At 55.6% G+C, this 23,403-nt stretch overlaps 1 protein-coding gene across 5 annotated transcripts in view; it reads left to right on the top strand.

The window, feature by feature from the left end:
* EPHB2 (EPH receptor B2) overlaps nucleotides 1-23,403 on the top strand; it is a 180,390-nt gene that overhangs the window by 43,581 nt on the left and 113,406 nt on the right. For all 5 annotated transcript variants that reach the window (XM_059690879.1, XM_059690876.1, XM_059690874.1 and 2 more), the window contains exon 2: nucleotides 20,714-20,778. In XM_059690879.1, coding sequence (XP_059546862.1) covers nucleotides 20,714-20,778 — 65 coding nt within the window. The remainder of the gene's footprint in view (nucleotides 1-20,713; nucleotides 20,779-23,403) is intronic.

The following is a 23,403-nucleotide window of genomic DNA, read 5'->3' as shown; positions in this document are numbered from 1 at the left end:
TGAGATGTAGAGAAGTTCACGTTTGATTCTTTCAGATAGAGTGTAGTCTGACCTAGCTCTGCCCTCTTGGCCCCCACGGTTTGGGGGAGGTGGGATACTCAGGAACTATTATATCCCGGTGTGGGCAAAGGGATGGGGGCACCCAGAAAGGAATGAGCCAGGCACTGGGGGCCGAGCAGGATTTGGGCGGCTGGGGTGGGCTGGAGGAGATTTTTGGCTAAGATCAATTCCAGGCTTAGCAGTGGGGCGCCGGCTTTTTTTAAGGACAGAAATGGCTGGCATATGGAGTAGGAGGGGCAGGCAGGAGAAGGGATGGGAATGGCAGGAGATTCATTCCGGAAGCCTGACACATAGTAGGTGCTCAGTAATTATTGGTGGGAATGACCGCCAGTCTCATTTGGACCTCCACCTGTGGGTATTGGGGAGCCAGCAACAATCCTTGAGTGACGGGGTCTGAGTTGTGATGTGGAAAGGGACACCTGGGAGGCAGAGGCAGGGTCTTCATCACCATCGATTATGCTTTTGCTTCGCACAAGTCCTCCTGCCCTCCCTGTGCCCCTTTCTCTGGCTCCAGATGGCTCCACCCCCCTCCTCAGGTCGCAGCTTCCCACCTTTCCCAAGGCCTGAGCTCCCAAAAGTCTGCCTCCTGTCTCCGTGGCCACAGGTGCACCACACGTGCCTGTGGTTCACGCGTGTCCCCGTGTCCGAGAGGGCTGGCATAACCGGGGAGATGAGACGGGTGGAGACCAGGCCAGCTGAGCACCCCCGGGGCCCACGGTGGTTGCTTCTCCGTTACCTTCCACGTTTCTCTCCTCCTGGGCCTTCCCACCATACCAGCCACACGCTGGGAAAGGGCCCTTAAGAAGTGGCTTTGGGACAGTTAGGATGACAGCCTTGGCAGGGGGCAGTATGTTGGGTGGGTGTAAGATCTTTTCCTCTCACCTTCTCCACAACCCTGCACAGGCAGGTCCCAGTTTTCCAGAGGAGGAAACTGCAGCTCAGAGAGGTGCATTCACTCACCCAAGGCACACAGCTCAGACCACAGGCAAGCCGGTGGCTTCAGCTGTCTCTGGAGCCCGTGGTCTTGCCCAGTGCAGGCTGTGAGCTGATCCAGGCTGTGGCTGCCTGAGCATCACCTGGGAAATACAGATTCCGAACGGCAATCGCCGGCTTGCTCCGAAGTCTTTCCATCTTCTGGGGGAAGGGACAGCCAGGACTGGTGTTCTTACTTTTTGTTGTTGTTGTTGTTCATCCTCACCTTAGGATATTTTTCCCCCCCCATTGATTTTTAGGGAGAAAGGGAAAGAGAGAGAGAAACATCGATGTGAGAGCAACACATCAATTGGTTGCCTCCTGCACGAGACCCGACCAGGGCCCAGGCCAGGGAGGAGCCTGCAACCAAGGTACATGCCCTTGACGGGAATCGAACCCAGGACCCTTTGGTCCGCAGGCCGACGCTTTATCCATTGAGCCAAACTGGCTAGGGCTGGACTGGTGTTTTTAAAAGGCACCCAAGTCCATTGTGTGCACAGCCAGATGCTATCTAGCGCCACCACCAAACGATGTTAAAAGCATCGCACATTATGTGTGTGTGTGTGGGGGGGAATAAAGAGTGGAAAGAATACGCCAAGATGCTGGCAGTGGTCCTGTAGGGGTGGAGGGCCAACTGGGGGAGATGATTATTATTTTGTACTTTATATTTCCTTCTGACTTTTCTACATTTTCCAAATGGTCTTTAATGAGCATGTATGGCTCTTGTAATGAGAAAAATAAATAACAGAGGATCTGGCTGGGAGCGCTGCGGAGAGGGTGAGAATGAGAATGGGAGGTGTGCTCACACCGCCCTGGGTCAGCGCCCAGCTCTGCCCTGCCCCAGCCACTGGGCTCTGGGCAGGGTACTTGATCTCCTGAGCCTCAGTTTCCTCATTTGTAAAATGGGAAAGCCTCCAGGCGTGGCTGGAGGTGTCACGAAGATAATTCCCCATGGCCAGCATTGCCCTTCCCCTCCCGCACACCTCTCTTTCCCTGGCAGTGGTGCCCTTTGCTGCCAGTGGCCGGTGGAGCCTCCTCCCCTGCTCTAGCCCAGACCCTCATAGACTGTGGAGCAGTGGGGGCTTGGGGGCCCACCTCAGCCAACTCCATTTCACAGCTGGGTAAACTGAGGCCCAGAGCAACCGCAAGACTGGGTGGCTGGCTATGGTTCCCCGGGCACGGGAGGGGCGGACATGTGTTTGCCGCACATCGCTCTCCCTGTCGGCGCCTTGCTCAGTGTGTGTGAGGGGCAGCAAGTCACCATCTGTGTTTTCCAATAAAAGAAAATGAAAATTGAAGCACATTAAAAATAGCTCAATTGGGATTCCGCGCAGGGCTCTGTAGCCTGCTGTGACAGAGACGCCCAGCCTGCCTCCTCCCTACTCCCAGCCTGGCACCAACACCACCAGGGAAGTCATCTGAGGCAAACGTCTCCTGGGAGGGGCCAGGGTACAGGCAGTGTCCCCGATAACACCAATTGGGGGGCATTGGGGAGCCCTAATTCTGGCTTCCCAGCTCCCAGATGCTGGCATCCAGGGAATTGGGTCCATGAGAGGCACAAGAAGATGGATTTAGAGCCATATGCCACCCCATTGGGCAGACTCTAGACCCACCTGCCTATGCTCCTCAGGGTCTTCAGCTAGAGCTCCCACAAGCGATGCCCTGTGCCCAGAGGAAGGCAGGCTCCTCTGGGGGCCTGGAGACCTGGGTTCTCAGCCACCCCTGCCCTCGCTGGGCCTTGCACAGGCCAGGACCCTCCCTGGGCCCATGTCCTCCTCTGGACAGCGAGGATCTTGACAGAGGCCGCAGGAGTGGCTCTGAGCCCCCGGGTGCTGGTTGGAAAGGAGGCCGAGTTAGGCGTTTCCTCCTGGAGGATGTGTGAGACGGTAGAATGAGAGGACATCAGCAAGCTCTTAGCTCGCTGCCTGGCATAGATAGGGGCTCCACTGATGGCTGTGATCGCAATTGCCCTCATTATGGTTATTTTCTGTGGAATGGGAATGCGATGGCGAGCTGGAGGAAGCCTGAGGGAGGTCAGACTGGGGACGGCTTTGCGCAGGCTACAGCTGCTCACCATGAGGAGGGCTGGCATCAGTCCGTCGAGGGGTGCTGGTGCTGTGATTCTCAGAGCATCTCTTCTTCCCGCCGGGGTCCAGCCCTCTGCAGGGTCCTCCTGCACCTACACCTGTGACTTCAGCTACTGTGCAGACCTCTGGGAGGCAGACAAGGGGACATGATTCGTAGCCCCGAGGGCCAGAGAGTGCGGGGGCAGGGAGTGGTCCCAGGTCCCACTGCCTGGCCGACAGCAGAGGTCCCCTGCCCGATGGGTCTCAGATCTGAGTGGCCTGGGAGTGGACAGAGCACCAGGGAAGGCAGGAGGGCCCCATGGTTGGGCCTGTCAAGTGGCAGGCAGACCACATCCTGCTGGATGGCCTTGGGCAAGTTACGCTACTTCTCTGAGCCTCAGTTTCTTCATCTGTAAAATGGGGCTGGTAATAGTTCCCAGGCTTTGGGAAGATTGGGTCCTGGGCAGGGCTTGGCACATGATAAACACTAGATAGACAGTAGCCCCAGGAATAGCCCACCTCACCCTGCTCTCCCATCCGTCCAGAACAGAGACGGCTGCTGGGCCCACCAGTGCCCAGTTCCACAGGATCAGCAGCCGCCCTGCCACAGCCACTGCCTCTCAGGGACTTAAAAGGGCAAGCAGGACTGGGAATGCTGGGAGAACGCTCCTCAACCCGCAACAGTGAGCCCCCAACCCCGTACCCCAACCACTGCCCTCCGGCAGCAGTGGGGGTGGCTTTTTCTCAGGGGCGGAAGTGAGTGTGTGGGGTTCTTGAGGATGGAGCAGCTGCTGGTGTACATTAAGAATGATATGTTAGTTTCTTATTGCCAACGTAACAAATTACCACATCTTAGTGGCGTAAAACAATGCAAATGTATTCTCTTACAGTCCTGGGGGTCGGGAGTCTGAAATTCGTTTCACTGGGCTGAAATCAAGGTGTTGATGGGATCCATTTCCTTGCCTGTTCCAGCTTCTAAGGGCTGCCTACATACTTTGGCTTGTGGCCCCACCTCCATCATCAGCACCTCATTGCCCTCTGATCCCATCCTCCTAAGTCCCCTCCTGCCTCTCTCTCATAAAGAACCTTGTGATTATACTGGATAAGCTCCCCATCTCTGAATCCTTAATTTAATCTCATTTGCAAAGTCCCTTTTCCCCCCCGTGTAGGGTAATCATCACAGGCTCTGGGGATTAAGATGTAGATATCTGTGGGGGCGGAGGGCACTGTTCTGCCTACCAAGACAGGCAAGAAAGCTAGAGTCTGCCTTCTCCTTGACCAGAGGGGCCTGGCTAATGTTGATGGTAATAACAATGCCATAACTTCCACTTACTGAGGGACTGCTTGGTGCCAAGCTGTGTAGAAACTTGAGTTACAGTAATGCCTGCCAATATCTTACCGAGCGGTTACTGTAGCCAGGCACGGGCTCAGCACTTTCCGTATATGACCTCATTGTCACGCCCACCTGCAAGGCGGTACTGATGTTATTCCCATTCCACAGCTTAGGCGGGAAGGAAGCGGCTTACCTGAGGTCACCGGGTTAGGAAGTGGGGTTCAAATGTAGATCTGACTGCTGAGCCCATACTCCCAGCTCCCCGGGGTACACCACGGATCCACGGCTTCCCGTTTGGACCCGACACCTGGGTTCCACCACCAGGTTCCTGCTCTCCTGCCCCTCCTGTCCCACCATCCAGCCTATGCCCCTCATTCTGACAGCAAGAACCAGAACTGTTTCTTCCATGTTACTCTGGCCAGTCTCTGGGTTCCTCCAGGCAGGGGCTGAGGCCATGGTGGGCACACAGTAGGTGCTCAGGGAGGGGATGGGTTGAATCGGAGAAGAGGAGATGGGCACGGTGTTGAGGACTTTGTGGGGAGAGTGGAGGGAGGTATGCCTGAAGAATTCTCTGTCCCAGGGGCAAGTATGGGACTGGGAGCCAGACAATCCGGCCACTGAGTAGCCGACACACAGCCTTGGTCCAGACCTTCCTGTCTGAGGCTCCTGTTGTACTCTGTCCCCTCTCAAGGCCTCAGGAGGCACCAGCCAATTGAAAACCCCGAATTGAAGCCTGCGGGCAGTTACTCCCTGCTCCATCTCCAGGGCCCTTCCCCAGTTCCATCTTCCCACCTCGGAGAGCTTCCTGGGGCCCTTCTCTAAGTGTGGGTCACTGAGTTTTAGGCTGCCTCACCATGGGATCTTGGACCAACCCCCAAGCTGCCTCAGTCTTCCCATCTCTACATTGGGTGCCATTTTTATGCCTCAACTCCTGGTCTGACCCCTTCGCAGCTTCTGCAGGACTGACAAGAAGCCTGCCCACCCTGGGGAAGCCCCTCCCAGCCGCCGTGTCAGCTCCCTGGGGCAGGGCAGAGGGGTGAGAGGCCCACGTACCAGAAGAGAGCCCACGTCCTCCGTGCTCATTCATGACGGGCTCAGAGACGGTTCCTTAGAAACTCCCTGTTCCTGGCAGCCTCCGTCAGGGTCTTCCCGCCTCCCCGGAGAGCTCAGATGTAACCAGCGGGAAATGGGACAGATAATTGCAACTTTAAATAAGGCCAAGTTAATGCTCCCTGCCAGGCCCAGCCACAGGGACTTTCTGAGCGTCAATTGGAGGCAGCGGGAGGCCCCACACGGTGCTCAGAATCCCAGTGCTGCCAACTCCCTGGTGACCCCAGGCAAGCCCTGCCCGTCTCTGAGCCTCGGTGTTCTGATCTGTTAAAAGGGGACCAGATGGCATCACCTGTGAAAAGTAGCTGGTACAGTTCCTGGCACATAGTAGGTCCTCAGTAGCTGGAAGTCAGGATTATGACCTCATCCCTGTTCATATGCAGCTGCCCATCCCATCCCATCGCAGGGGCTTGCTCTGTTCTCAGTACCATTGCTCTCGGGTAATGAGGTTTGATAAAAATTGTGGTTCAGTGGGGCCTTGACTTACGAGTTTAATTCGTTCCGTGATGGAGCTCCTAACTCAAATTACTCGTATGTCAAATAAAAAAGTGAACAAGTGAGACACGTGATGCTGGGCTGATGTTGTGGCGTTCACTGTAACGTTCACTGTGCCAACTAGCGGTGGGGTATCTGAAGCTGGCTCGTAACCCGAATTTTAGCTCGCAACTCAAAGCAAAAAATCGGCCGAGAGAAGGCTCGTATCTTGAAAAACTCGTTAGTCGGGACGCTCGTAAGTCAAGGCCCCACTGTACTAAGCTCCCCTGAGCTGACTGTGCCAGGCCTTGAGCTGCGCTTTGCATCCATACCTGGGAATAAGGCCTGTTTAGTGTTCCCATTTCCCAGATGAGGTCACTGAGGCTGCAAACCTGGGATAGGTGTGGGAGAAGAGGGCCAGCAGGGAAGAGGTCAGGAGTACCAGTGTTAGCATGAGGGGACAGGACCACCCACTAAATACCTTAACCCCATCAGGGGAGCAGCCCATCCCAGCGGGGTGCACGCCAGCATGGTGAGATGCTTGAGGTTCCAGACCCAATCTCTCCATCAGAACAGGAATTCCTGAGCCAATTTCCAGCATCAGTGGGTCTGCTGGGGCCACCGCCGCCACTCCCACAGAATTCCTGGTAAGGAGGAGCTCCAGTGTGGGCTGATCAGGGCCGGGGGCTGTGGCCAGTGGTCCTGTGGTCTCCTAGGTCCGTGGTCGGCAAACTGCGGCTCGCGAGTCACATGCGGCTCTTTGGCCCCTTGAGTGTGGCTCTTCCTAAGCCTTAGGAGTACCCTAATTAAGTTAATAACAATGTACCTACCTATATAGTTTAAGTTTAAAAAATTTGGCTCTCAAAAGAAATTTCAGTTGTTGTACTGTTGATATTTGGCTCTGTTGACTAATGAGTTTGCCGACCACTGGTGAACCAGCCTCATGGCTCAGCCAGCCAGCAGCTTGGGAAGGCTGCTCTGGGCTCAGCTCTAAGGCAGGCCCGGCCCGGTGTGTTTGTGGGCTTGGCACAGGCCACTTGCTTATTGTCTGACATGGCCTCTCCTTGCGCTCGGGAAGCCAGCATTGCAGGACTCCTGCCCCTGTTCAAATACCAGTCTAGGAAAGGGCTTCGGACGTGCTCTGGAGAGGGGCGACCCAGGCAAGGGGCATCCAAAACAAGCTGGGAAGTGAGGGGTGGGTAGTCAGGGAAGGCTTCCTGGAAGAAGAGATGCCTGAGCTAGGTCTTAGAAGGTAAAGAGGAGCCGAGTCCGGTTTGGCTCAGTGGATAGAGCGTCGGCCTGCGGACTGAAAGGTCCCAGGTTCAATTCCGGTCAAGGGCATGTACCTGGGTTGCGGGCACATCCCCAGTGGGAGGTGTGCAGGAGGCAGCTGATTGATGTATCTCTCTCATCAATGTTTCTGACTCTCTATCTCTCTCCCTTCCTCTCTGTAAAAAATCAATAAAATATTTTTTTTAAAAAAAATAAAAGGTAAAGAGGAATTTTCTAGGTGATGAAGGTGGGCATCCTGAGCGGAGGAAGCGGCTTGGGTAGGCGATGGAGGCAATAGGAGAGTTTGGCACATTAAAGGAACTTCTCTTCCCTGCCCTGGGCCTAGCTCCTGCTGCTCTGCCTGCCCACCATGCTCCAAGCAGGGGGGTGGCCAAGAGCAAAGGCACGGCAGTGGGGGACGAGAAAGTGTGGGCTGACAGTGAGCAGACTGGCCCCATGGGGTGGAGGGAGCGCAGTCCGGGTCGGAGACCAGGGCCAGCCCACGGCAGGCCTTGAACGTCAGACCGGTCTGACGGTGATGGAGGCATCCCCACCTGGCCCATCCACACCTGCTGTTTCCCAGGGCAGCACGGCCTGGCCCTGTAAAGTCACAGGTGAGGCAGAGGGGTCCTGCCCCCCGAGCATGGTGGCTGACCTCCCCTCAAAAGTCTCCCAGGATTTCCTGGAACCGTCTCTTGCAAGTTGTCTCCTCTGCCGCCACCTCCCACTAAAGCCCAGGAAAGCCCATTGCAGGTGAAGCGACTGTCCTGGCTCACCTCCCGGAGCACGTGTCCTCTTCCTGACACTTCTCAGCTGCAGGGGCACCCGCCCATTTGGTGGGAGAGCCAGACCGGGTGCCAGGTGGCCTTATTCCCTGCCCGTTTCCCCTCCCTGGCAACAGCCTCCCACCTCCGGATCAGGTCACGCCTACTCCCTGGCTCCCTGCTGCCACCCTTGGGCCTGGAAGCCCCTCCCCACTTCCTGGCCCCACCACCTGCTGCAGCCCTCACCTGCGACTGTAGACCAGTGATGGTGAACCTATGACACGCGTGTCAGAGGTGACACGTGAATTCATTTTTTTGGTTGATTTTTCTTTGTTAAATGGCATTTAAATATATAAAATAAATATCAAAAATATAAGTCTTTGTTTTACTATGGTTGCGAATATCAGATAATTGACACGCCGAGCTCAAAAGGTTCACCATCACTGCTGTAGACTCTGAAAAAGCTCCTTGAGGTCATGAGGAGATTTGGGTTACACAGCCCAGAAATCAAAGCCTGCCTTCCCCACCAACTTGCAGGGGATCTTGGCCCACTAACTTGTCCTCACTGAGCCTCAGTTTACTTATCTGCAAAACGGGAACAGGTATCCTAGTACATCCCTTGAAGGGTTTGGGGAGGCTTAGATGAACTCAGATGTGATACTGGATGTCCATTGCTTGTCACAGGGCCTGGCATAGAGGAGGTGCCCACCACAATGGTGGAGATGCCGGGGGTAGTAGGTGGTATTCCCTTACCTCCTGGCCAGTCTCCTCCCTGCATCTGGCTCTGGGGGCCCCTCCCCCAGTGTCTTCTCCTCCCTAAGGGCCCCCTCATCTCAGTCCTGTTCCTTCCTGCTATCACTAACCCTTCTGTGCCCGACCATGTCCCGAGCCCCAGCAGCTCATGTCAGAAGCTCAGGCTCTTTGTCTGGGGTCGCCTCTCCGGGTACCAGGTGCGGTGGAGAGTGAACAGTCATTAATGATGACGACATGGAGACTCTGATCATAAAGGCAGTGATGGGAAGTTGCTGGGCCACTCTCCTGTGAAACATTCGCACACGAGAAAACGCCCCAGCAGAGCTGTGTGTGCGTAACCCTCTGAGATGCTAGGCGTGCTTGGCAAGTGAGCCCTCGGAGTGGAGGGCGCAGCGGAGGCACGCTGGGTAGAGATGTGCCCTGGTGGCTCTGTCACGGAGGCAGAGCTGGAGGGGGCATGCACATTGGAGGGATGCAGGCAATTTGAAAACGGCTCTACTCTGAGGCAGCGGCTGCTCTCAGAATGAGCGAGGGCTTTGGAGCCATCAGACCTGGGGTGGGATCTTCCCTCTGCTCCTGCCTGGCGGTGTGGCCTGGGGCAGCCCTCGGCACCTCTCTGATCCCTTGGCTGCAGTTTCCTCATCTGTAAAATGGGTCAGTTACACACAAGAACACAAAGACGGCTGAATCAGGCCCCTTCGACGGCTCCTCTGCTGCCCTCGGGATGGTCTGAGCCCTTCGGCCTGACATTCAAGGTTCTTTGTGGAGCCTGGAGCTTGCTTTCTCCTAGACCAGCGGTTCTCAACCTGTGGGTCGCGACCCCTTTGGCGGTCGAACGACCCTTTCACAGGGGTCGCCTAAGACCATCCTGCATATCAGATATTTACATTACGATTCATAACAGTAGCAACATGACAGTTTTGAAGTAGCAACGAAAATAATTTTATGGGTGGGTCACAACATGAGGAACTGTATTTAAAGGGCCAGAAGGTTGAGAACCACTGTCCTAGACCTCCCTTCTCCCTGGTGCAGCTCCCGCAGGGGCTGTATTCTCTCCTCTCAGCCTTTGCACAAGCTGTTCCTCCTGTCTGGAACACACTTTCGCTTTCTCAACGTTCTGCCCCTTTCCCTCCTTCTCTCCTGCCTGTCTCCTACTCAATCTTTGGGGTGCAGGTGAGGTGTCACTCATTTGGAAAGCCTCCTCTGACTCCCAGGCAGGGTTTGGGTCCCTCCTTGGCTGTGGAGTTGTGTCTGTTTATGCCTGGGACCCCTCGTCCAGACTGTGCAACAGGGGACCACAGTGGCAGTGAGACTGAATCTGGGCTTATGCTCTCACTCACTGGGTCCTATTTGGGGTGTAACAGGCCTCAGCCATAGCCATGTCTGATATGATGCGGAAGCCAGGTGTACAGGCCAGAGGGACCCCGTGAAGCAAGTTATCTGGAGGCAGAGAGAAACCAGACCCAGAGACAGCAGGGAGCCCCAGGATGCCAGCCCGAGCAGGGGGACAAATCCAAGGGGAGCATGTGAACCTGGAAAGTCCGTGGGAAGTGGGGGTGGGAACCCTTTAAGGGTTTAGAGTTTGACCCCAAAACAGCACTTTTTTTTTTTAGGCCAGTGACAATGTCTATTTTTGATTCTCTGGTACCTAGCGTGGACCTGGCACATAGTAAGTGTTCAATAAACGCAGACTAACTAGATGGGAGGAGTGAAAAATAGGTAACACGTTTTTAGATGTATAAGTGAGTGGCGTAAATGAATGGTCACATGGATGGAAAAATGAAAAGAAAGAAAGGAAGGAGAGGGAGGTTGTTTCCGTGGGTGAGTGGATGGATGGATGGATGGGTACCCAAGTGGGATGCTAGATGTATAAGATGGCAAATGGGTGGTGCATTATTGGGTGAGTGGAATGACTGCTGGATTGGGTAAATGATAGGGTAGGTAGATAGATAGATGGGTGGGTGGGTGCGCAAATGGGTGAGTGTATGACAAGAAGGCAGAACAATTTCTTGGGTTGGGTAGGTCAATGGATGAATGGGTAGATAGATAGATGGGTGGGTGGATTGTTGGGTAAGTGAACAGATGGGTCGGTGGAAGGATAAGTGAGTAGATAGGTATCCAGATGGGTAAAGAGGTAGGTGGTTGCATGAGTAGATGGCAAGATAGTTTATGGATGATTGCAAGGATTGGATAATTAGAAAGATAGATGGATAAGTGTGTCTGTGGGTCAATGGTGAATGAATGAACAGTAAGGTCTCATGTGGCTAAATGCCTGACATCTTGCCCAGAAGCAGAGGGGTGGTCTGGATTCTGGGATTTGAGTTAATTGTCCTTCACTGGGAGAAACCAATGCCAATTAGGCAAATAATCCCATCCCAGCAGGTCCTGCAGCAGGCTGGCTAATTGACTCCAACCTGGCAGACCCTGGCTCGGACTTACAGTGGCCTGTGTCTCATTGGTGTGTAATTTACACCCACACACATCCAAGAGGATTTGAGGTGGCCTAACATATTAAACCCGCATGCAACAGGACAGTTAAAAATAAAGGGAGAAAGCGAGAGGCTACATAGCAGAGTGGTTAAAAGCGTACCTTGCTCAACTGGGTCGGCTGCTTACTAGCTGTGTGACATGGGGCAGGTTGCTTCACCTCTCTGAAGCTCATTTCCCTCCATCTATAGAAAGAAAGGGAGGAAGAGATGAAGGAAGAGAGTTGGTTGACAGGGAAAATGTATGCGTGATGAATGGATACATGTTAGGTGTAGGGGTGTGGGGATGAATGGGTGGTGGGTTATTGGGCGAGTGGAATGATAGATGGACAAAGTAAGCGGGAGAGGGGGTGAATGGATGATGGGTGGGTGGGTAAGTGTGGACAATAATAATCATTCTAGCTCAGAGGATATTGTGAGCGTCAGAGGAGACAATATGGGACAGCTCAGCACAGTTGGCACTAAGTAAGTGCTTTGAATTATATAGTGTACGGGGCCATCTCGATGTGACCGTATTTCCTGGAGGGAAAACCCAGACACTGAGACTGATGGTGTACGCAGGAAAGAGCATTTACTATCTGGGTAAGCTGGGGGTGAGGGCACGGTGGGAAGTACGGTGGTTTTAACGGAGGCTGAAGGCCGCCACAGTGAACCAGACTCAGCCCGCCGGCCAGGCGCTCACAGTCCAGGGGAGGGACTGAGGAATAAAAGGACGTCGCAGGGCAGGGTGACAAGGGTGACGATGGGAGGTACAATGGGACCGTGGGAGCTCCGGTGCCGGGGCCATCAGGAAAGGCTTCTCAGAGGAGGCGACATTTGAGCTGGGTCTTGAAGGATGTGTTTGAGGGGCTCAGGCAAGTCAGGAGGACAGGCAGCGTTGCAGGGGGAAGAAGCACCTCGAGTGTGGGCCTGCAGGGTGGGAGCTCCGTCCACTGGGCCCAGGGGAGGTGTGCTCACTGTTTAGCAGCCGTTCAGAAGGGGTGGCCGCTGAAAACAACCGGGGTGCCAGGCTCCCGCCTCCATTGGCCGGTCCGGGGCGGGTCCCGGCTTTGCCATGTCTTGCTAGTGACCGTCTCTCTGAGTTTCCTCTCATCTTCTGTAAAACGGCCGTGACCATTGTTCCCACCTCACTGAGCCACTATTAGGATCTCACAAGATGAAGTCGAAAAGTGCTCAGCACAGCGCCTGGCACACAGTAGGGGTTCAGTAATGCTGGCTGTCCTCATTATATTTTTATTACCTTCTCCATAGGTGGGAAGGGTCTGTGGATTCATTGAAGTAAAGGGACTTTAACGATTCAAAACCACCAGGCAAATGCAAGAGGCAGCCTGGGGTGTCAGGAAGGCTCAAGACCAATGGTTCTGGGTTCCGTTTCTGATGGGCTGTGTGACCTGGGCCAAGTCACCTGACCTCTCAGAGCTTCGGTTTCTTTCTGTAGAAAACAGGACCCGCAACAGGCATCCCTCAGGGTGGCCACGCGGACTGACGGAGATCTTGTGTGTAGAGGGCTGTTCCCGGCCCTGCCTCCTTCCTTTCCTTCCCCAGGAAGTCCTGGTGTTCATTTACCGCCCACCCCACCCCCAGCAACCCCTTCCCAGACCCCCATCCATCATCCTGTCCTTTGCGGAGGTTAAGTGGGTCCCCAAGCAGCGAATCCAAGCCCTCCCGAAGCCCCGGCCTCACAATGCGGCCCGCTGTTAGCGAGCCGCCCGGCTGGCCCCGAGGATTGGGTTTCAGCCGGGCGGCTGGTGCTGGCGGATGCCCAGGCCAGCGGCGGGCAGGCGGGGGACCGAGTGGAGGAGCCGGCGTCACAGGGACTCCTCCGCCCCGGCCTGAGAAAACAAGAGCAGGCTCCAGGCAGGCAACCGAGGCCGAAAAGGGCCTCCGAGCGGCAGGAGGACAAGGAGGGGTATGTGAGCGAGAATCTGCGGGCAGAAGGATTTCACATTAGCTGGGTCCCCTCTCCCTGAGCCCGAGGACGGAGCCGGGGGCCGAGCCGGAGAAACAACGCGCTGCCTGTTGGCAGGTTTCACCGAGGAGGTTCGCAGCCTTCCCAGAGCGGCCCAGGGCTTCTCTGGCAGCGCCACACCCCCCTTGCGTGGGTCAGGGACCCTGAAACCCTGTCAGGCACCGATTCTCCTCTCTTTCAGACAGAGGCCTCCCTGAACCCAGTCAGACTGGGCGGGGTTCAAATATCAGCTCTGCTTCTTCGTGGCTGCGGGACTTTGGGCCGCCCGTTAGCCTTTCTGGTCTCAGTTTCCGCATCTGTACAATGGGGATGGCAGTGCCAGCCTCGCGGAGTGTATGGAGTGATTAGCCCAGGGCCTGGCACCGAGAGCATGGTACATGAAAGCTGTGGTGTGCCCCCTTTTGTTTTGTTTTGCTTTTGTTAATCTTCACCTGAGGATATTTTTTCCTTTGATTTTTTTTTTTTTTTGAGAGAGAGAGTGGGAGGGAGGAAGAAGGGGGGATAGAAAGATTGATGTGAGAGAGAGATAGCCACATTGATTGGTTGACTCCCGCACACACCATGACCAGGGCTCGGGAACTAACTCCCAACGTAGGTAAATGCCTTGACTGGGAATCGAACCCATGACCCTGTGGTCCACAGGCCAACGCTCTAACCACTGAGCAATGCCAGCCAGGGCTATTTCCCCTTTTGTGATGCAGCATAGCCTGTTGGCTTCTGAGGTCAGACCAAAGAGGTCAGATCCTGCTCTGCCCCTTACTGGCCTTGCGGCCTTGGGGGAGACCTAGATCTCTCTGAGCCTTGGTTTCCCCATGAGGCTGTTCTGGGATGTAAAGGAGACAGTGTTGATGAAGCTCCTGCCCACCATTGGCCCCCACGAGTGTTAGCGATTTTCACTGTGATCTTCAGCCTTGGCCTGTTGTAAAAACCCTTTATATCCAACGCCTCTGTGGATCCTCAAGCAACCCTGTGAGGTACATAGCGTTGTGATCCCCATTTTACAGATGAGGAAACTGAGGCTCAGAGGGGTGAAGTGACTTTTCCAAGTCACCCAGCTTGTTGATGGCCTTGAACTTTCCTGATTCCTGACTGTTGTCTCCTCTTGGAAGTTCTCATCTGAACCTTGGAAAGAATGCTCCAACTCCCAGCCATGCATAGCCTGGTCTGGCCTCCAGGCTGTGGCTGGCATCTCACCAGGCTATGGTACTGTAGACAGGCCTGTGTTTGAGTCACCTCGGCCCCTTTAGCCCCAGACAGGGAGCAACTGGAGCTGCTGGGAAGGGTCCAGAGTGGCATCTGTTGCCTGGGTTACACGCCAGGCTGATTTGCTGCCTGGGCTTGGGTTGCTGGCCAGTCTCGAGCAAAGACCCCTGGGAACATCTACCAGGTGTCTCTCCATCTTTGGGACAGACTATGTTGTCATGTCCACGTTCTCAGGAAAGACCACAGCACTACACTCTCCAGGAACGCTCCATAGCTCCCCAAGGCCTTGGGACAAGGCCCGACTCTTGAGCCCCACATCCGGGGCCCTACATATTCTGGCTCCACCCTGAGCTACCACCTCCTTCCAGGAAGCGCTTTGCTCCCACCGCCTGGGACAGAAATTGCAGCGTGGTGCAGCGGGCATGAACACGGGCTTGGGGGCAAGGCCGGTGCGACTCCATCACTTTCTGGCCATGGAAACCTTAACAGCCTCTCCCAGCCTCAGTTTTCCATCCGTACAGGGAGATCATAAAGTACCTCATTTACAAATAGTTTCGATGACATGAGATAATGGCTGCTAAACCCTTGCCCAGAGCCCCCACTGGGCGCCAGTCACCAAGTGTTTACTGTTACCCACACTGCCCCTAAAGCTTCATCCCTCTGTGCCCCGGATGCTGCTGTTCCTCTGTGCGGTGTGCCCTTCCCCCTTCTCCCAGCTCCAACGCCACCTCCTCTGAGTGCCTTTGCTAATTCCCTGGTCAAAGCCAATCCCTTCTCCCTCAAGGTTTCCCAGCTCCCGGACTGGGCCCGCCTCTGCACCCTGCCTCTCCCGGTAGGAAGTTCATGCGTTGGGCACTAGTTTGGAAGCTCCTTGAGGGAGAGGCCTGCTGACCTGTTTCTACCTCCCCAGAGCCCAGCACAGGACCTGGCACGCATTAGGTACAGTAGACATTCACTGAAGGACCATGATCTTGTTACTTGACCCCGTAGAATTCAGGGACAGCTGCCAGGGAGAAGGCGCCTGTGAGCTCAGTTTTGGAAGAGAAGTTAGCCAGGTTAACAAAGCTGGAAGGGCCAGGCATTCCAGGGAGAAAAGTCTGGAATGGTCAAGTCACCAAAGCCCAAGGAGACAGAGAGCTTTCTGCGAGCAGAAGGAAATTCAGGCTGCCTGGACCCTCGGGACGCAGGAAAGCGCAGCTGCAAGGTAATTAGCCGGCCAGGCAGCGGCAGCCTCGAATGCATTGTTGAGGTGCTAGGACTTTATCCTGATGACAGGGGAGCTCTAAAGGCATTGAGCTCATTTAAGACATGATCAGACATGGGCTTTAGAAACATCGCCAGCTGCTGTGTTGTGTGCCAGAGCCAGTCCTCAGTGTGGGGATAGATATAGTGGTGAACGAGTCTGACACAGAGCCCCCCCACCCCCCAGACCCCTCAGCGAGGGCCCTGGGAGACATCACATCAGAAGAATGTCATTTAATTCTCACATGACCCATTTTACAGATGGGAAAACTGAGGCCCTGAGAGGAGCACAGATTTGCCTGTATTCACACACTGGAGAGTGTCAGAGCCAAGATTCTACACTAGACAGTCTGTGCCCTACTCTCCACCTGTCCTTCCCTATTTCCCTTCCTGTCCTCACACAGGCAGAGAATAAACACATACAAAAGGCCCTGGTGATTATTTTGTGTTGGTTTTTCTAAGGCGATAGCTGTGGCATCTTAAAAATAACACAGATATGGAATGAGACAGATGTGGGTTCCAATCCTAGCCCTGCCTGTGTGCCCTTGTACAGGTTCTTCACCTCTCTGACCTCAGTTTCCTCATCTGTCAAGTGGGGTTAATAATATATACCTCCATCCAGGTTGTCATAACCTGAAATGATATTTAGAGTGCTCAGCTCAAAGCCGAGCACACACTAGGTGCCTAATGAAAGCACTTACTTGCCTCTTTATAACTCTCACATACTGTCTTTAGTGCAGAGAAGTGTGTCCCTAGAGGGCGTCAGAGCTGATCAGGGGTGGACCAGGGAGCAGAGGGCAACCAACCACCCCAGCCTGAACGGGGTGGTGGTGGCGGCGTAGGGCCCGCACAGACACCCTCCTGTTGGGCCCAACGCTAACGACTTCAGTGTGTCTCCCCTTTTAGCTCAGATATTTCTGAAATGCACACTGCTCATTCACACATAGCCGGAGGGGCCGAGGGGCCTCCCCAGCTTGTGCAATCAGGGCCTCCTGATTGCTTTCTTCTGTGCAGTCTCCAGGAAGGAGAGGGGTGCGGGTGCATTGCGCTCGGGCCGAAGCTGCTCCCATGGCCCGAACCCTGCTTCCCACTGGGGAAAGCATTCTGGGCTGGTGGCTGCAGGCTTTTGCTTGGATGCTAAGCCTCTGTGCACACAGCCTCCGTTTTCTTGTGTATCCATTAGAGCAGCCAGGGCTTGGAAACTGGACATCTCCCTCGGGCTAGCCAAGGCGGGCGTGTCCGGAGGCAAGTGAAAGGGCAGTGTGGGGGGGAGGGGGGAGGGGGGCGTGGGGGGGACTAGAGAGGCTGGCCAGGATGTGGGCCGGGGGACTTAGTCCCACAGGAGGCCTTGGAGAGCTGCTGGCCTTCACTGGGCAGCCCAGCTCCACCTCTCCAGGCTTTTCCCTCAGCTCTCACCAGGCTCTGCCCCGCCTTCCCACAAACCAGGCTACTGCTCACCTTACCTTTCCCACTCAGCCTTTCCTGACTTCTTTTTTTTAATCCTCACCTGAGGATATGCTTTTATTGAATTTTAGAGAGAGTGGAAGGGAGAGGGAGAGAGAAACATTGATTGGTGGCCTCCCATATGTGCCCCAACCAGGGATCAAACCCACAGCCTAGGTACGTGCCCTGAGCCCTGACTGGGAACTGAACCTGCAGCCTTTGGTGTATGGATGGATACTGCAGTCATGTGATACCCCGCCAGGGCCTGACTTCCTTTTCACTCAATCTTCAAGCCTCCCTTCCGTCACTTCCTCCCGGAAGCTGTCCCTAAACGGAGCACTTTCTTCCTCGCTTTCCACGCCCGGTTCCTGTCACCCACAGCGCACTGGGCACATCCACATTGCCGTCTTTGTCACATCGTGTGGCGATGCATCCTCTGTGTACAGTGAAAGCAGCTTCCCTTGCATGAGGGGTTGTCATTGTCGCCGTGGGGATGGGTCGGGGACATGTCCAGCGCTTCAGAGGCAGTTTGGGAAGTGAAATGGCGTTAGGTAGTTTGCAGGCATTTTTAATTATAATAATCTTGTGTTTACTTTCCTTCTTTTTATGGCAAATGTTGCTGACTTTCCCTTTATAGTAATGATTACTTTTTCCTCTTTAAAATGCATTTAAGAAAACAGTCAACTGGGAGAAAAATAGCAACTAAATAAATACAGGTTGTAGGTGGAAATGGCTGAAGTCATGAATGTTGTCCGGATGGAGCAGAACACTAGCATGTGTTCAGATCCTACAGTTTGGGAGGAGTGGGGAGGGGGGATTTCCTACATAATAGAGGAAGACCTACTGTGTGCTAGGCCCTGTGCTGGGGACCCCAGAACCAGAACCTTAGCACCCACCATTAGAAGAACCTGGCAAACAGGGGTGGTTCCCATTCCGGATACCTGCAAGTGCTGGGACAGAGACATGGGGTGGGGCGGATTCAGGAGGACTTCCCAGAGGAGGTTCCCTGAGGTGAGACTTCAGGGATGAGGAGAATTAGAGTGGGCACAGAAGGTATGGAGAGGGAGAAGATCGGAAGAAACAGTATGTGTGAGGCGTGAGGGACCGGGGTGAGAGGGTGCACGACCCGTTCTGTGCAGCTGGAGCATAGCTCATGAATGGAATAGATGTGTGACCGTGCGTGAGTCCTGAGCCTTTGGAAGCCTCCGTTTTTCCATCTGTGACCATATCGACACTCTCTCGGCACGGTAGTGAGAATGTTGGTGAGGGCCTCCGGCTCCTCCAAATCTTCAGGCAGGAGTTGTCTCCCTTTGTAGATTTTTGGGATTAGAGGGGAGATGTTTGGGGGGAAAGGAAAGAAGTGCTGGCAATGAAAATAGGGCTTGGCTTCCTGAACCCGCCCAGGTTCCTGGGGCCAGAACGCCTAATTCCGTTCCCTGAGGAACTGAGTTTGACTTCTGTGCTTGGTTTGAGAGGAACAAAGGAAACTCCTGCTGTCCCAGGAAAGCAGCATCGGGCAGACCGGGGCGGGCTCCCCAGAGGCTGTGCCCATCAGCGAAAGGCTGATGTTTGTCAGATGCTGGCAAGCACAGTCTCGGGGGGGGGGGGGGGTGGTAGTCTAAGCTGGAGCCTTTTATACTCACCTTTATTTTTCAGGGGCCACCTAATGAGCCCCCACGAAACGGTGTGTGTGCAGGCACAAGGTCACCCAGAAGCACCACACTCCACCTACGAAGGAGTAGCTGCCACTCAGAGGACCTGCTTTGTGCAGGGCTCCGAGCTAATACACTCCCCTTAGATTCAGTCCTCCTGTCCTCACCCAGAGGTATCATGGCTGCTCTCCAGGTGAAGAGACCGAGGCTCAGAAAGGGTACGGGTCCAAGGTTACAAAGCAAGTAGGTGGCAGAGCGGGTTAATTAGGATCGAAGTCTCGACCTCCCATCCCCTTTTTTCAGAGGGTGGAGGGACGTGTCAACATTGAAAAGCAAAAGGCCAAGCGAAGTCTGGGTGGGGGGGGTCTCACCCATGCCCCTCCTGCCACAGCCCCGAGGGGAGCACCTTTCACAGAGATGGACTGCCAGGCCAAGCCCAGAACCGGCCTGGGGAGAAGGGAGAGCAGCAGGTACCTGCCTTTCGCATCCTCTGAGGGGATCTGCGAACTTCCCACTCCCTCTTAGGCCATTCCTGACTGTGACCCGGGCTGCCCTTGACTTCCAGCCCTGAGCTCTTCCCCAAGCTGGTCCAGATGTGGGAGGCAGAGGGGGTAGTGGGAGTCCAGGGGCTGAGCACCAGCCTTTAGTGTATGGCTTCGGTAAGTCATTTGCCCGCCCTGGGCCTGAGTTTCCACCCGTACAGTGAGGATGTCGGTCCACAGTCCCTCCTCTGGGCTGTGGAATCTTCTAGAGCTTGGCCTCCGGGCCAGCCCAGGAATGCAGCCAAGGGGTGGGGCCACCTGCTGGGCGGGCTTGCACCCCGACCCCTTTCTCATCCCAAGCAGCCTCTCCTCTCCCTTGTTTGACACGGCTCCTAGCAGCTGTTCCTCGGGCCCAGGCGGGGAGCCCGGCTTGGCGCGTCCCTGGCTGAGGCCGACGAGAGAAAACAGGTTAAAAGTTCAGCCCTTGTTCTCTCCAGGAAGAAAAATCTGTAGCATTCGGAGTGTGAAAAGGAACCCCCTTTTCAGCTCCAAAGCAGCACAATAGAACTTCCCTCTAATTTGCCATCAAAAGGCGCCCTTGGCACTGGACTCCACCGTCCCTGGCACCCCCCCCCCACCCCCCATCGCCAGCCCCCAGTGCAAAGGGACACAACGGCCAAAAACACAAGCCACTGGTGGTCATGGGACACTGCTGCACCCTCCCTTGTCAGTTTGCTGGTCTGACTGGGGTCACCTCTGGCTAAATGCTTCCCCTGTTTCCCACCTTCCATCCTCAGTGTCCCAGCCCTAGTTCAAGACCTTGTCACTCCCATTTCGACCTTCAGAGCAGCCTGGACACTGGGCACCCTGCCCCCACTCTCCTCACTCTAAATCCCCCAGACCCTCAAACCGGGGAGGAGGCAGGTCCCTGTGTGATCCTTACGAAGTCTCCCCCCTTCTTTGTGCCTCAGTTGCCCTATGTATAGAACGAGGTGGTTGGGCTGCACCAGGGATAGGATCTGAAATGGTGGGTGTGAGTTTCCTGGTGGCGCTGTGGTGAGACGCATCGTGCAGCCACGGCGCGTGGGGATTGATTGGTGATGTCTGCCTTGGGCACCTCGGGGAGCATGGCCGCTAGCTAACAGGCCTCTCACCCACTCGCACTGAGCGAGGTGGCATGAAAGATCCAGCTGTGACTCTCGGTCTCTCCAGCTGCTCCCTCAGAGCTAGTTGTATTCATGCCTCGTTTCCATGACCAGACTGTGACCTGTTCCACAGTCGGGTCTTCCCGTTCATTGTTGTCTCGTCGGGGCACCAGCACAGGGCCTGGTGCAGAATAGGCATCAGGATGTCTCTGTTGAGTGGATGCTTGAAAGGGGCCAATGTAAGTCTGTTCGGTGCACTGGGTGCTGACTCCTCGCTCTCTCCACAGAAACGCTGATGGATTCAACCACAGCGACCGCGGAGCTCGGCTGGATCGTGCATCCTCCATCAGGGGTGAGTCAGTGGTCCCCAAACCCTGCCTGGTCCCCCAGGACACCTTGGGTTTTGCTGTAGGGCCTGGATGCCCCCTCACAGTCCAGCCCCTTTCCCCTCCTTCAGAACCCAGGGCCAAGCCTCTCATGGCCCCACCCACCGGGACCTCTACCATTGGTGGAGCCCGGTTACCATGACAACATACTGGATGCATTAAGCTGTCCCATGGAATCCTCAGAAGTAGGGGCTTGCACTACCCCCTTTTGCACATGAGGAGAGTGAACTGTCATTACGTCAGCACCCAGTGTGTGTCAGGTACTGTGTCAAGCACCTTTTCACACATCTCCACTCCCAAGGGAAGGAACCACCTCCATTTTACACGTGAGGAAACCGAGGCTCAGAGAGGTGTAGCCACTTGACAGGGGCCCTACAGCTAGAAGGGGTGGGGCTCAGGTTTATATCGAATCCTCTGGGCCCCCTTTCGGGGTCCCTATAACAAGGCTCCCCCTCCCTGAGCGCTTCACACCTTGTGATCGGTGATCTGAGCCCATGTAGTCTGCAGGCTCCCCAGGGGCAAGGCCAGGCACAAGCTCAGATTCCTCTTTCTCCCCGCACCAGCCAGCCCAGCCCTCGCATACAGGCTGTGGGGTGAGCCTCCTGCAATTCTCTCCCAGCTCTGCCACTCGCAAGGGGCGATGTGGGGCCAGTGCCGCAACCTCTCTGAACTTACGCTTCCTCGTCTCTAATGTGGGGATAACAATGCCTTCCTCACAGGACTCTGAGCTTTCCCTGCAGAGTCGCTGGCACAGGGCTTGGCCCAGAGTGGGCTCCCGATAGCGAGGAGCTAGAATAAATGTCACCATCGTCACTGTCACCGTCATCAGTTCTAATACCGTTCCCTCCTCATCCCTCTGGCCTCTGGGGAAGGTTCTGGGCTCCCACAGCCCATCCCTTCCCCCCCCCCCCAGCTTCTATGCTGGGGCTCAGCTGCTGCCCATGGAGCTGCAGATCCCATCCCTGCCCGCCCCGCCCCCCGAAAGGCCTGCGCTCTCAATAGGCAGGGCCCCGGGTCAGGCTTCTTTCTGTGGCTCTTTCTTGTCACCAGTTTTCCATCTGCGAAAGCGGCGGGGCCCACAGCCCCACCCTGCCAGTAATGAGGCCAGGCTGGGCTGCAGGGCCCCCGGACGCAATTATTTGGGGTGTTTAGGCTGCAGGGCCTCCGCATGTTAATTAGAGAGAGGGGAGAAAGGCAGAGTGCTCTAATTAAGTGCTCTAATTAAGTTCTGAAGAAGAGCAGTGGTTGTAACAAGGGGCTGACTTTGTCACATGGTGCCACCAAAAAGGGAAGAAAAAAAAATTTAAACACAATATAAGGAGCTTCAGAGCCGCCACTGAAGTAGAGGCTGGGCCAGCAGGCTTCAGCTCGGCCTTCCCCACACACGCGCGCCCTGCATTGCATCGTCCCTCCCCAGGGCAGCTGCTACCGCTCCCCCCTGTGCAGACCTGGCCCAGACGATCACAGGGAGACCGGACAAAGGACGCCCACTGGAATGCGACAATTCTCCCACGCCCGTCGTAGTCATATTTGGCAGTTGGGGAAACAGGCCCAGAGAGGGGAAGTGACTTGCCCAAGGCCACCCATCAAGTTAGCAGAGCTGGGACAAAACCCAGGGCACTGTCGGGTCCTCGTGTCTCGAGGCAGTCTGGGCAAGCAGGTGAATGGGTCTGGGTCCGTGTGACCTGGGTCAGGGGACCTCACTGCTCTGGTCTCTACTCCCTCATCTGTAAAATGGGGATGACCACACGCACCACGGGTAAGAAACATGACAAAGAAACGAAACCCTACCAGCTCCCAGCTCCTGGGCCCACGGGGTGGGTGAGGGTATTCTGCGTGTGGGTTCCTTGGGGTTTACCCTTGTGGGCCTATGCTGGGTAAAGCCAGCCCACCACCAAGGGGACACAAGAGAAGGGGGGGAACAGTAGCTACCCTCAGCAAGCTCTCAGGTCCACGGGGTAGGGAGACCAGACCAAGAGGGCTGAGGGTGCCCAGCCCTTGCCAGGCAGATGGTCCCCCGTGAACGCAGACACTGCAGCCAGACGGAGAGCCTGCTGCGAGAGGTTCCAGAAGGATGGAGAGAAGACGAGAGGGTGCGTGAGGAGGGCACAAACGTGAGCGCCCAGGCTCAGCCGTGCCAGGGGCTTGGCCTTTGAGGGTCTGTGAGGAGAGAGTACGGGTCCCGTGCCCTCCCAGTTCCAACTCTCCATGGCCCAACTCGGCCCCTCCAGCAGGAGGCCTGGGAACGCTCCGCTGGCTGGGGGAGCCCAGGCCTGGCCCAGTGAGGATGCGGACGCACCTGCCCCAGGCAGCACGGGTGGGAGGTCTCCCCCCAGGCACCATCTAAGTCTCTTATGGACCCAGAACAGGGTAGGGTCCTGTCTTCCCAGTCACAGAGGTAAGGGCTCTTCTTCCATCAGACGGGGAGCCCCCAGGGGCACAGACTGTGTCTCCCTGGTCAGGCAGGGAATTTCCAACGGGCAGAATTGTCTCCCCATCAGACTGGTAGCTCCCCAAGCACAAAGCTCTGTCTGCTCTCAGTGAACCCCTGGGGAATACCAAGAGCAGAGTATGTGCCCTTCCCATCAGAG

Source organism: Myotis daubentonii, chromosome 3, assembly GCF_963259705.1.
Source record: "Myotis daubentonii chromosome 3, mMyoDau2.1, whole genome shotgun sequence".
Classification (NCBI taxonomy): Eukaryota; Metazoa; Chordata; class Mammalia; order Chiroptera; family Vespertilionidae; genus Myotis; species Myotis daubentonii.
The sequence above is the reverse complement of the archived record's forward strand: the minus strand, read 5'-3'. Positions and strand labels throughout refer to the sequence as shown.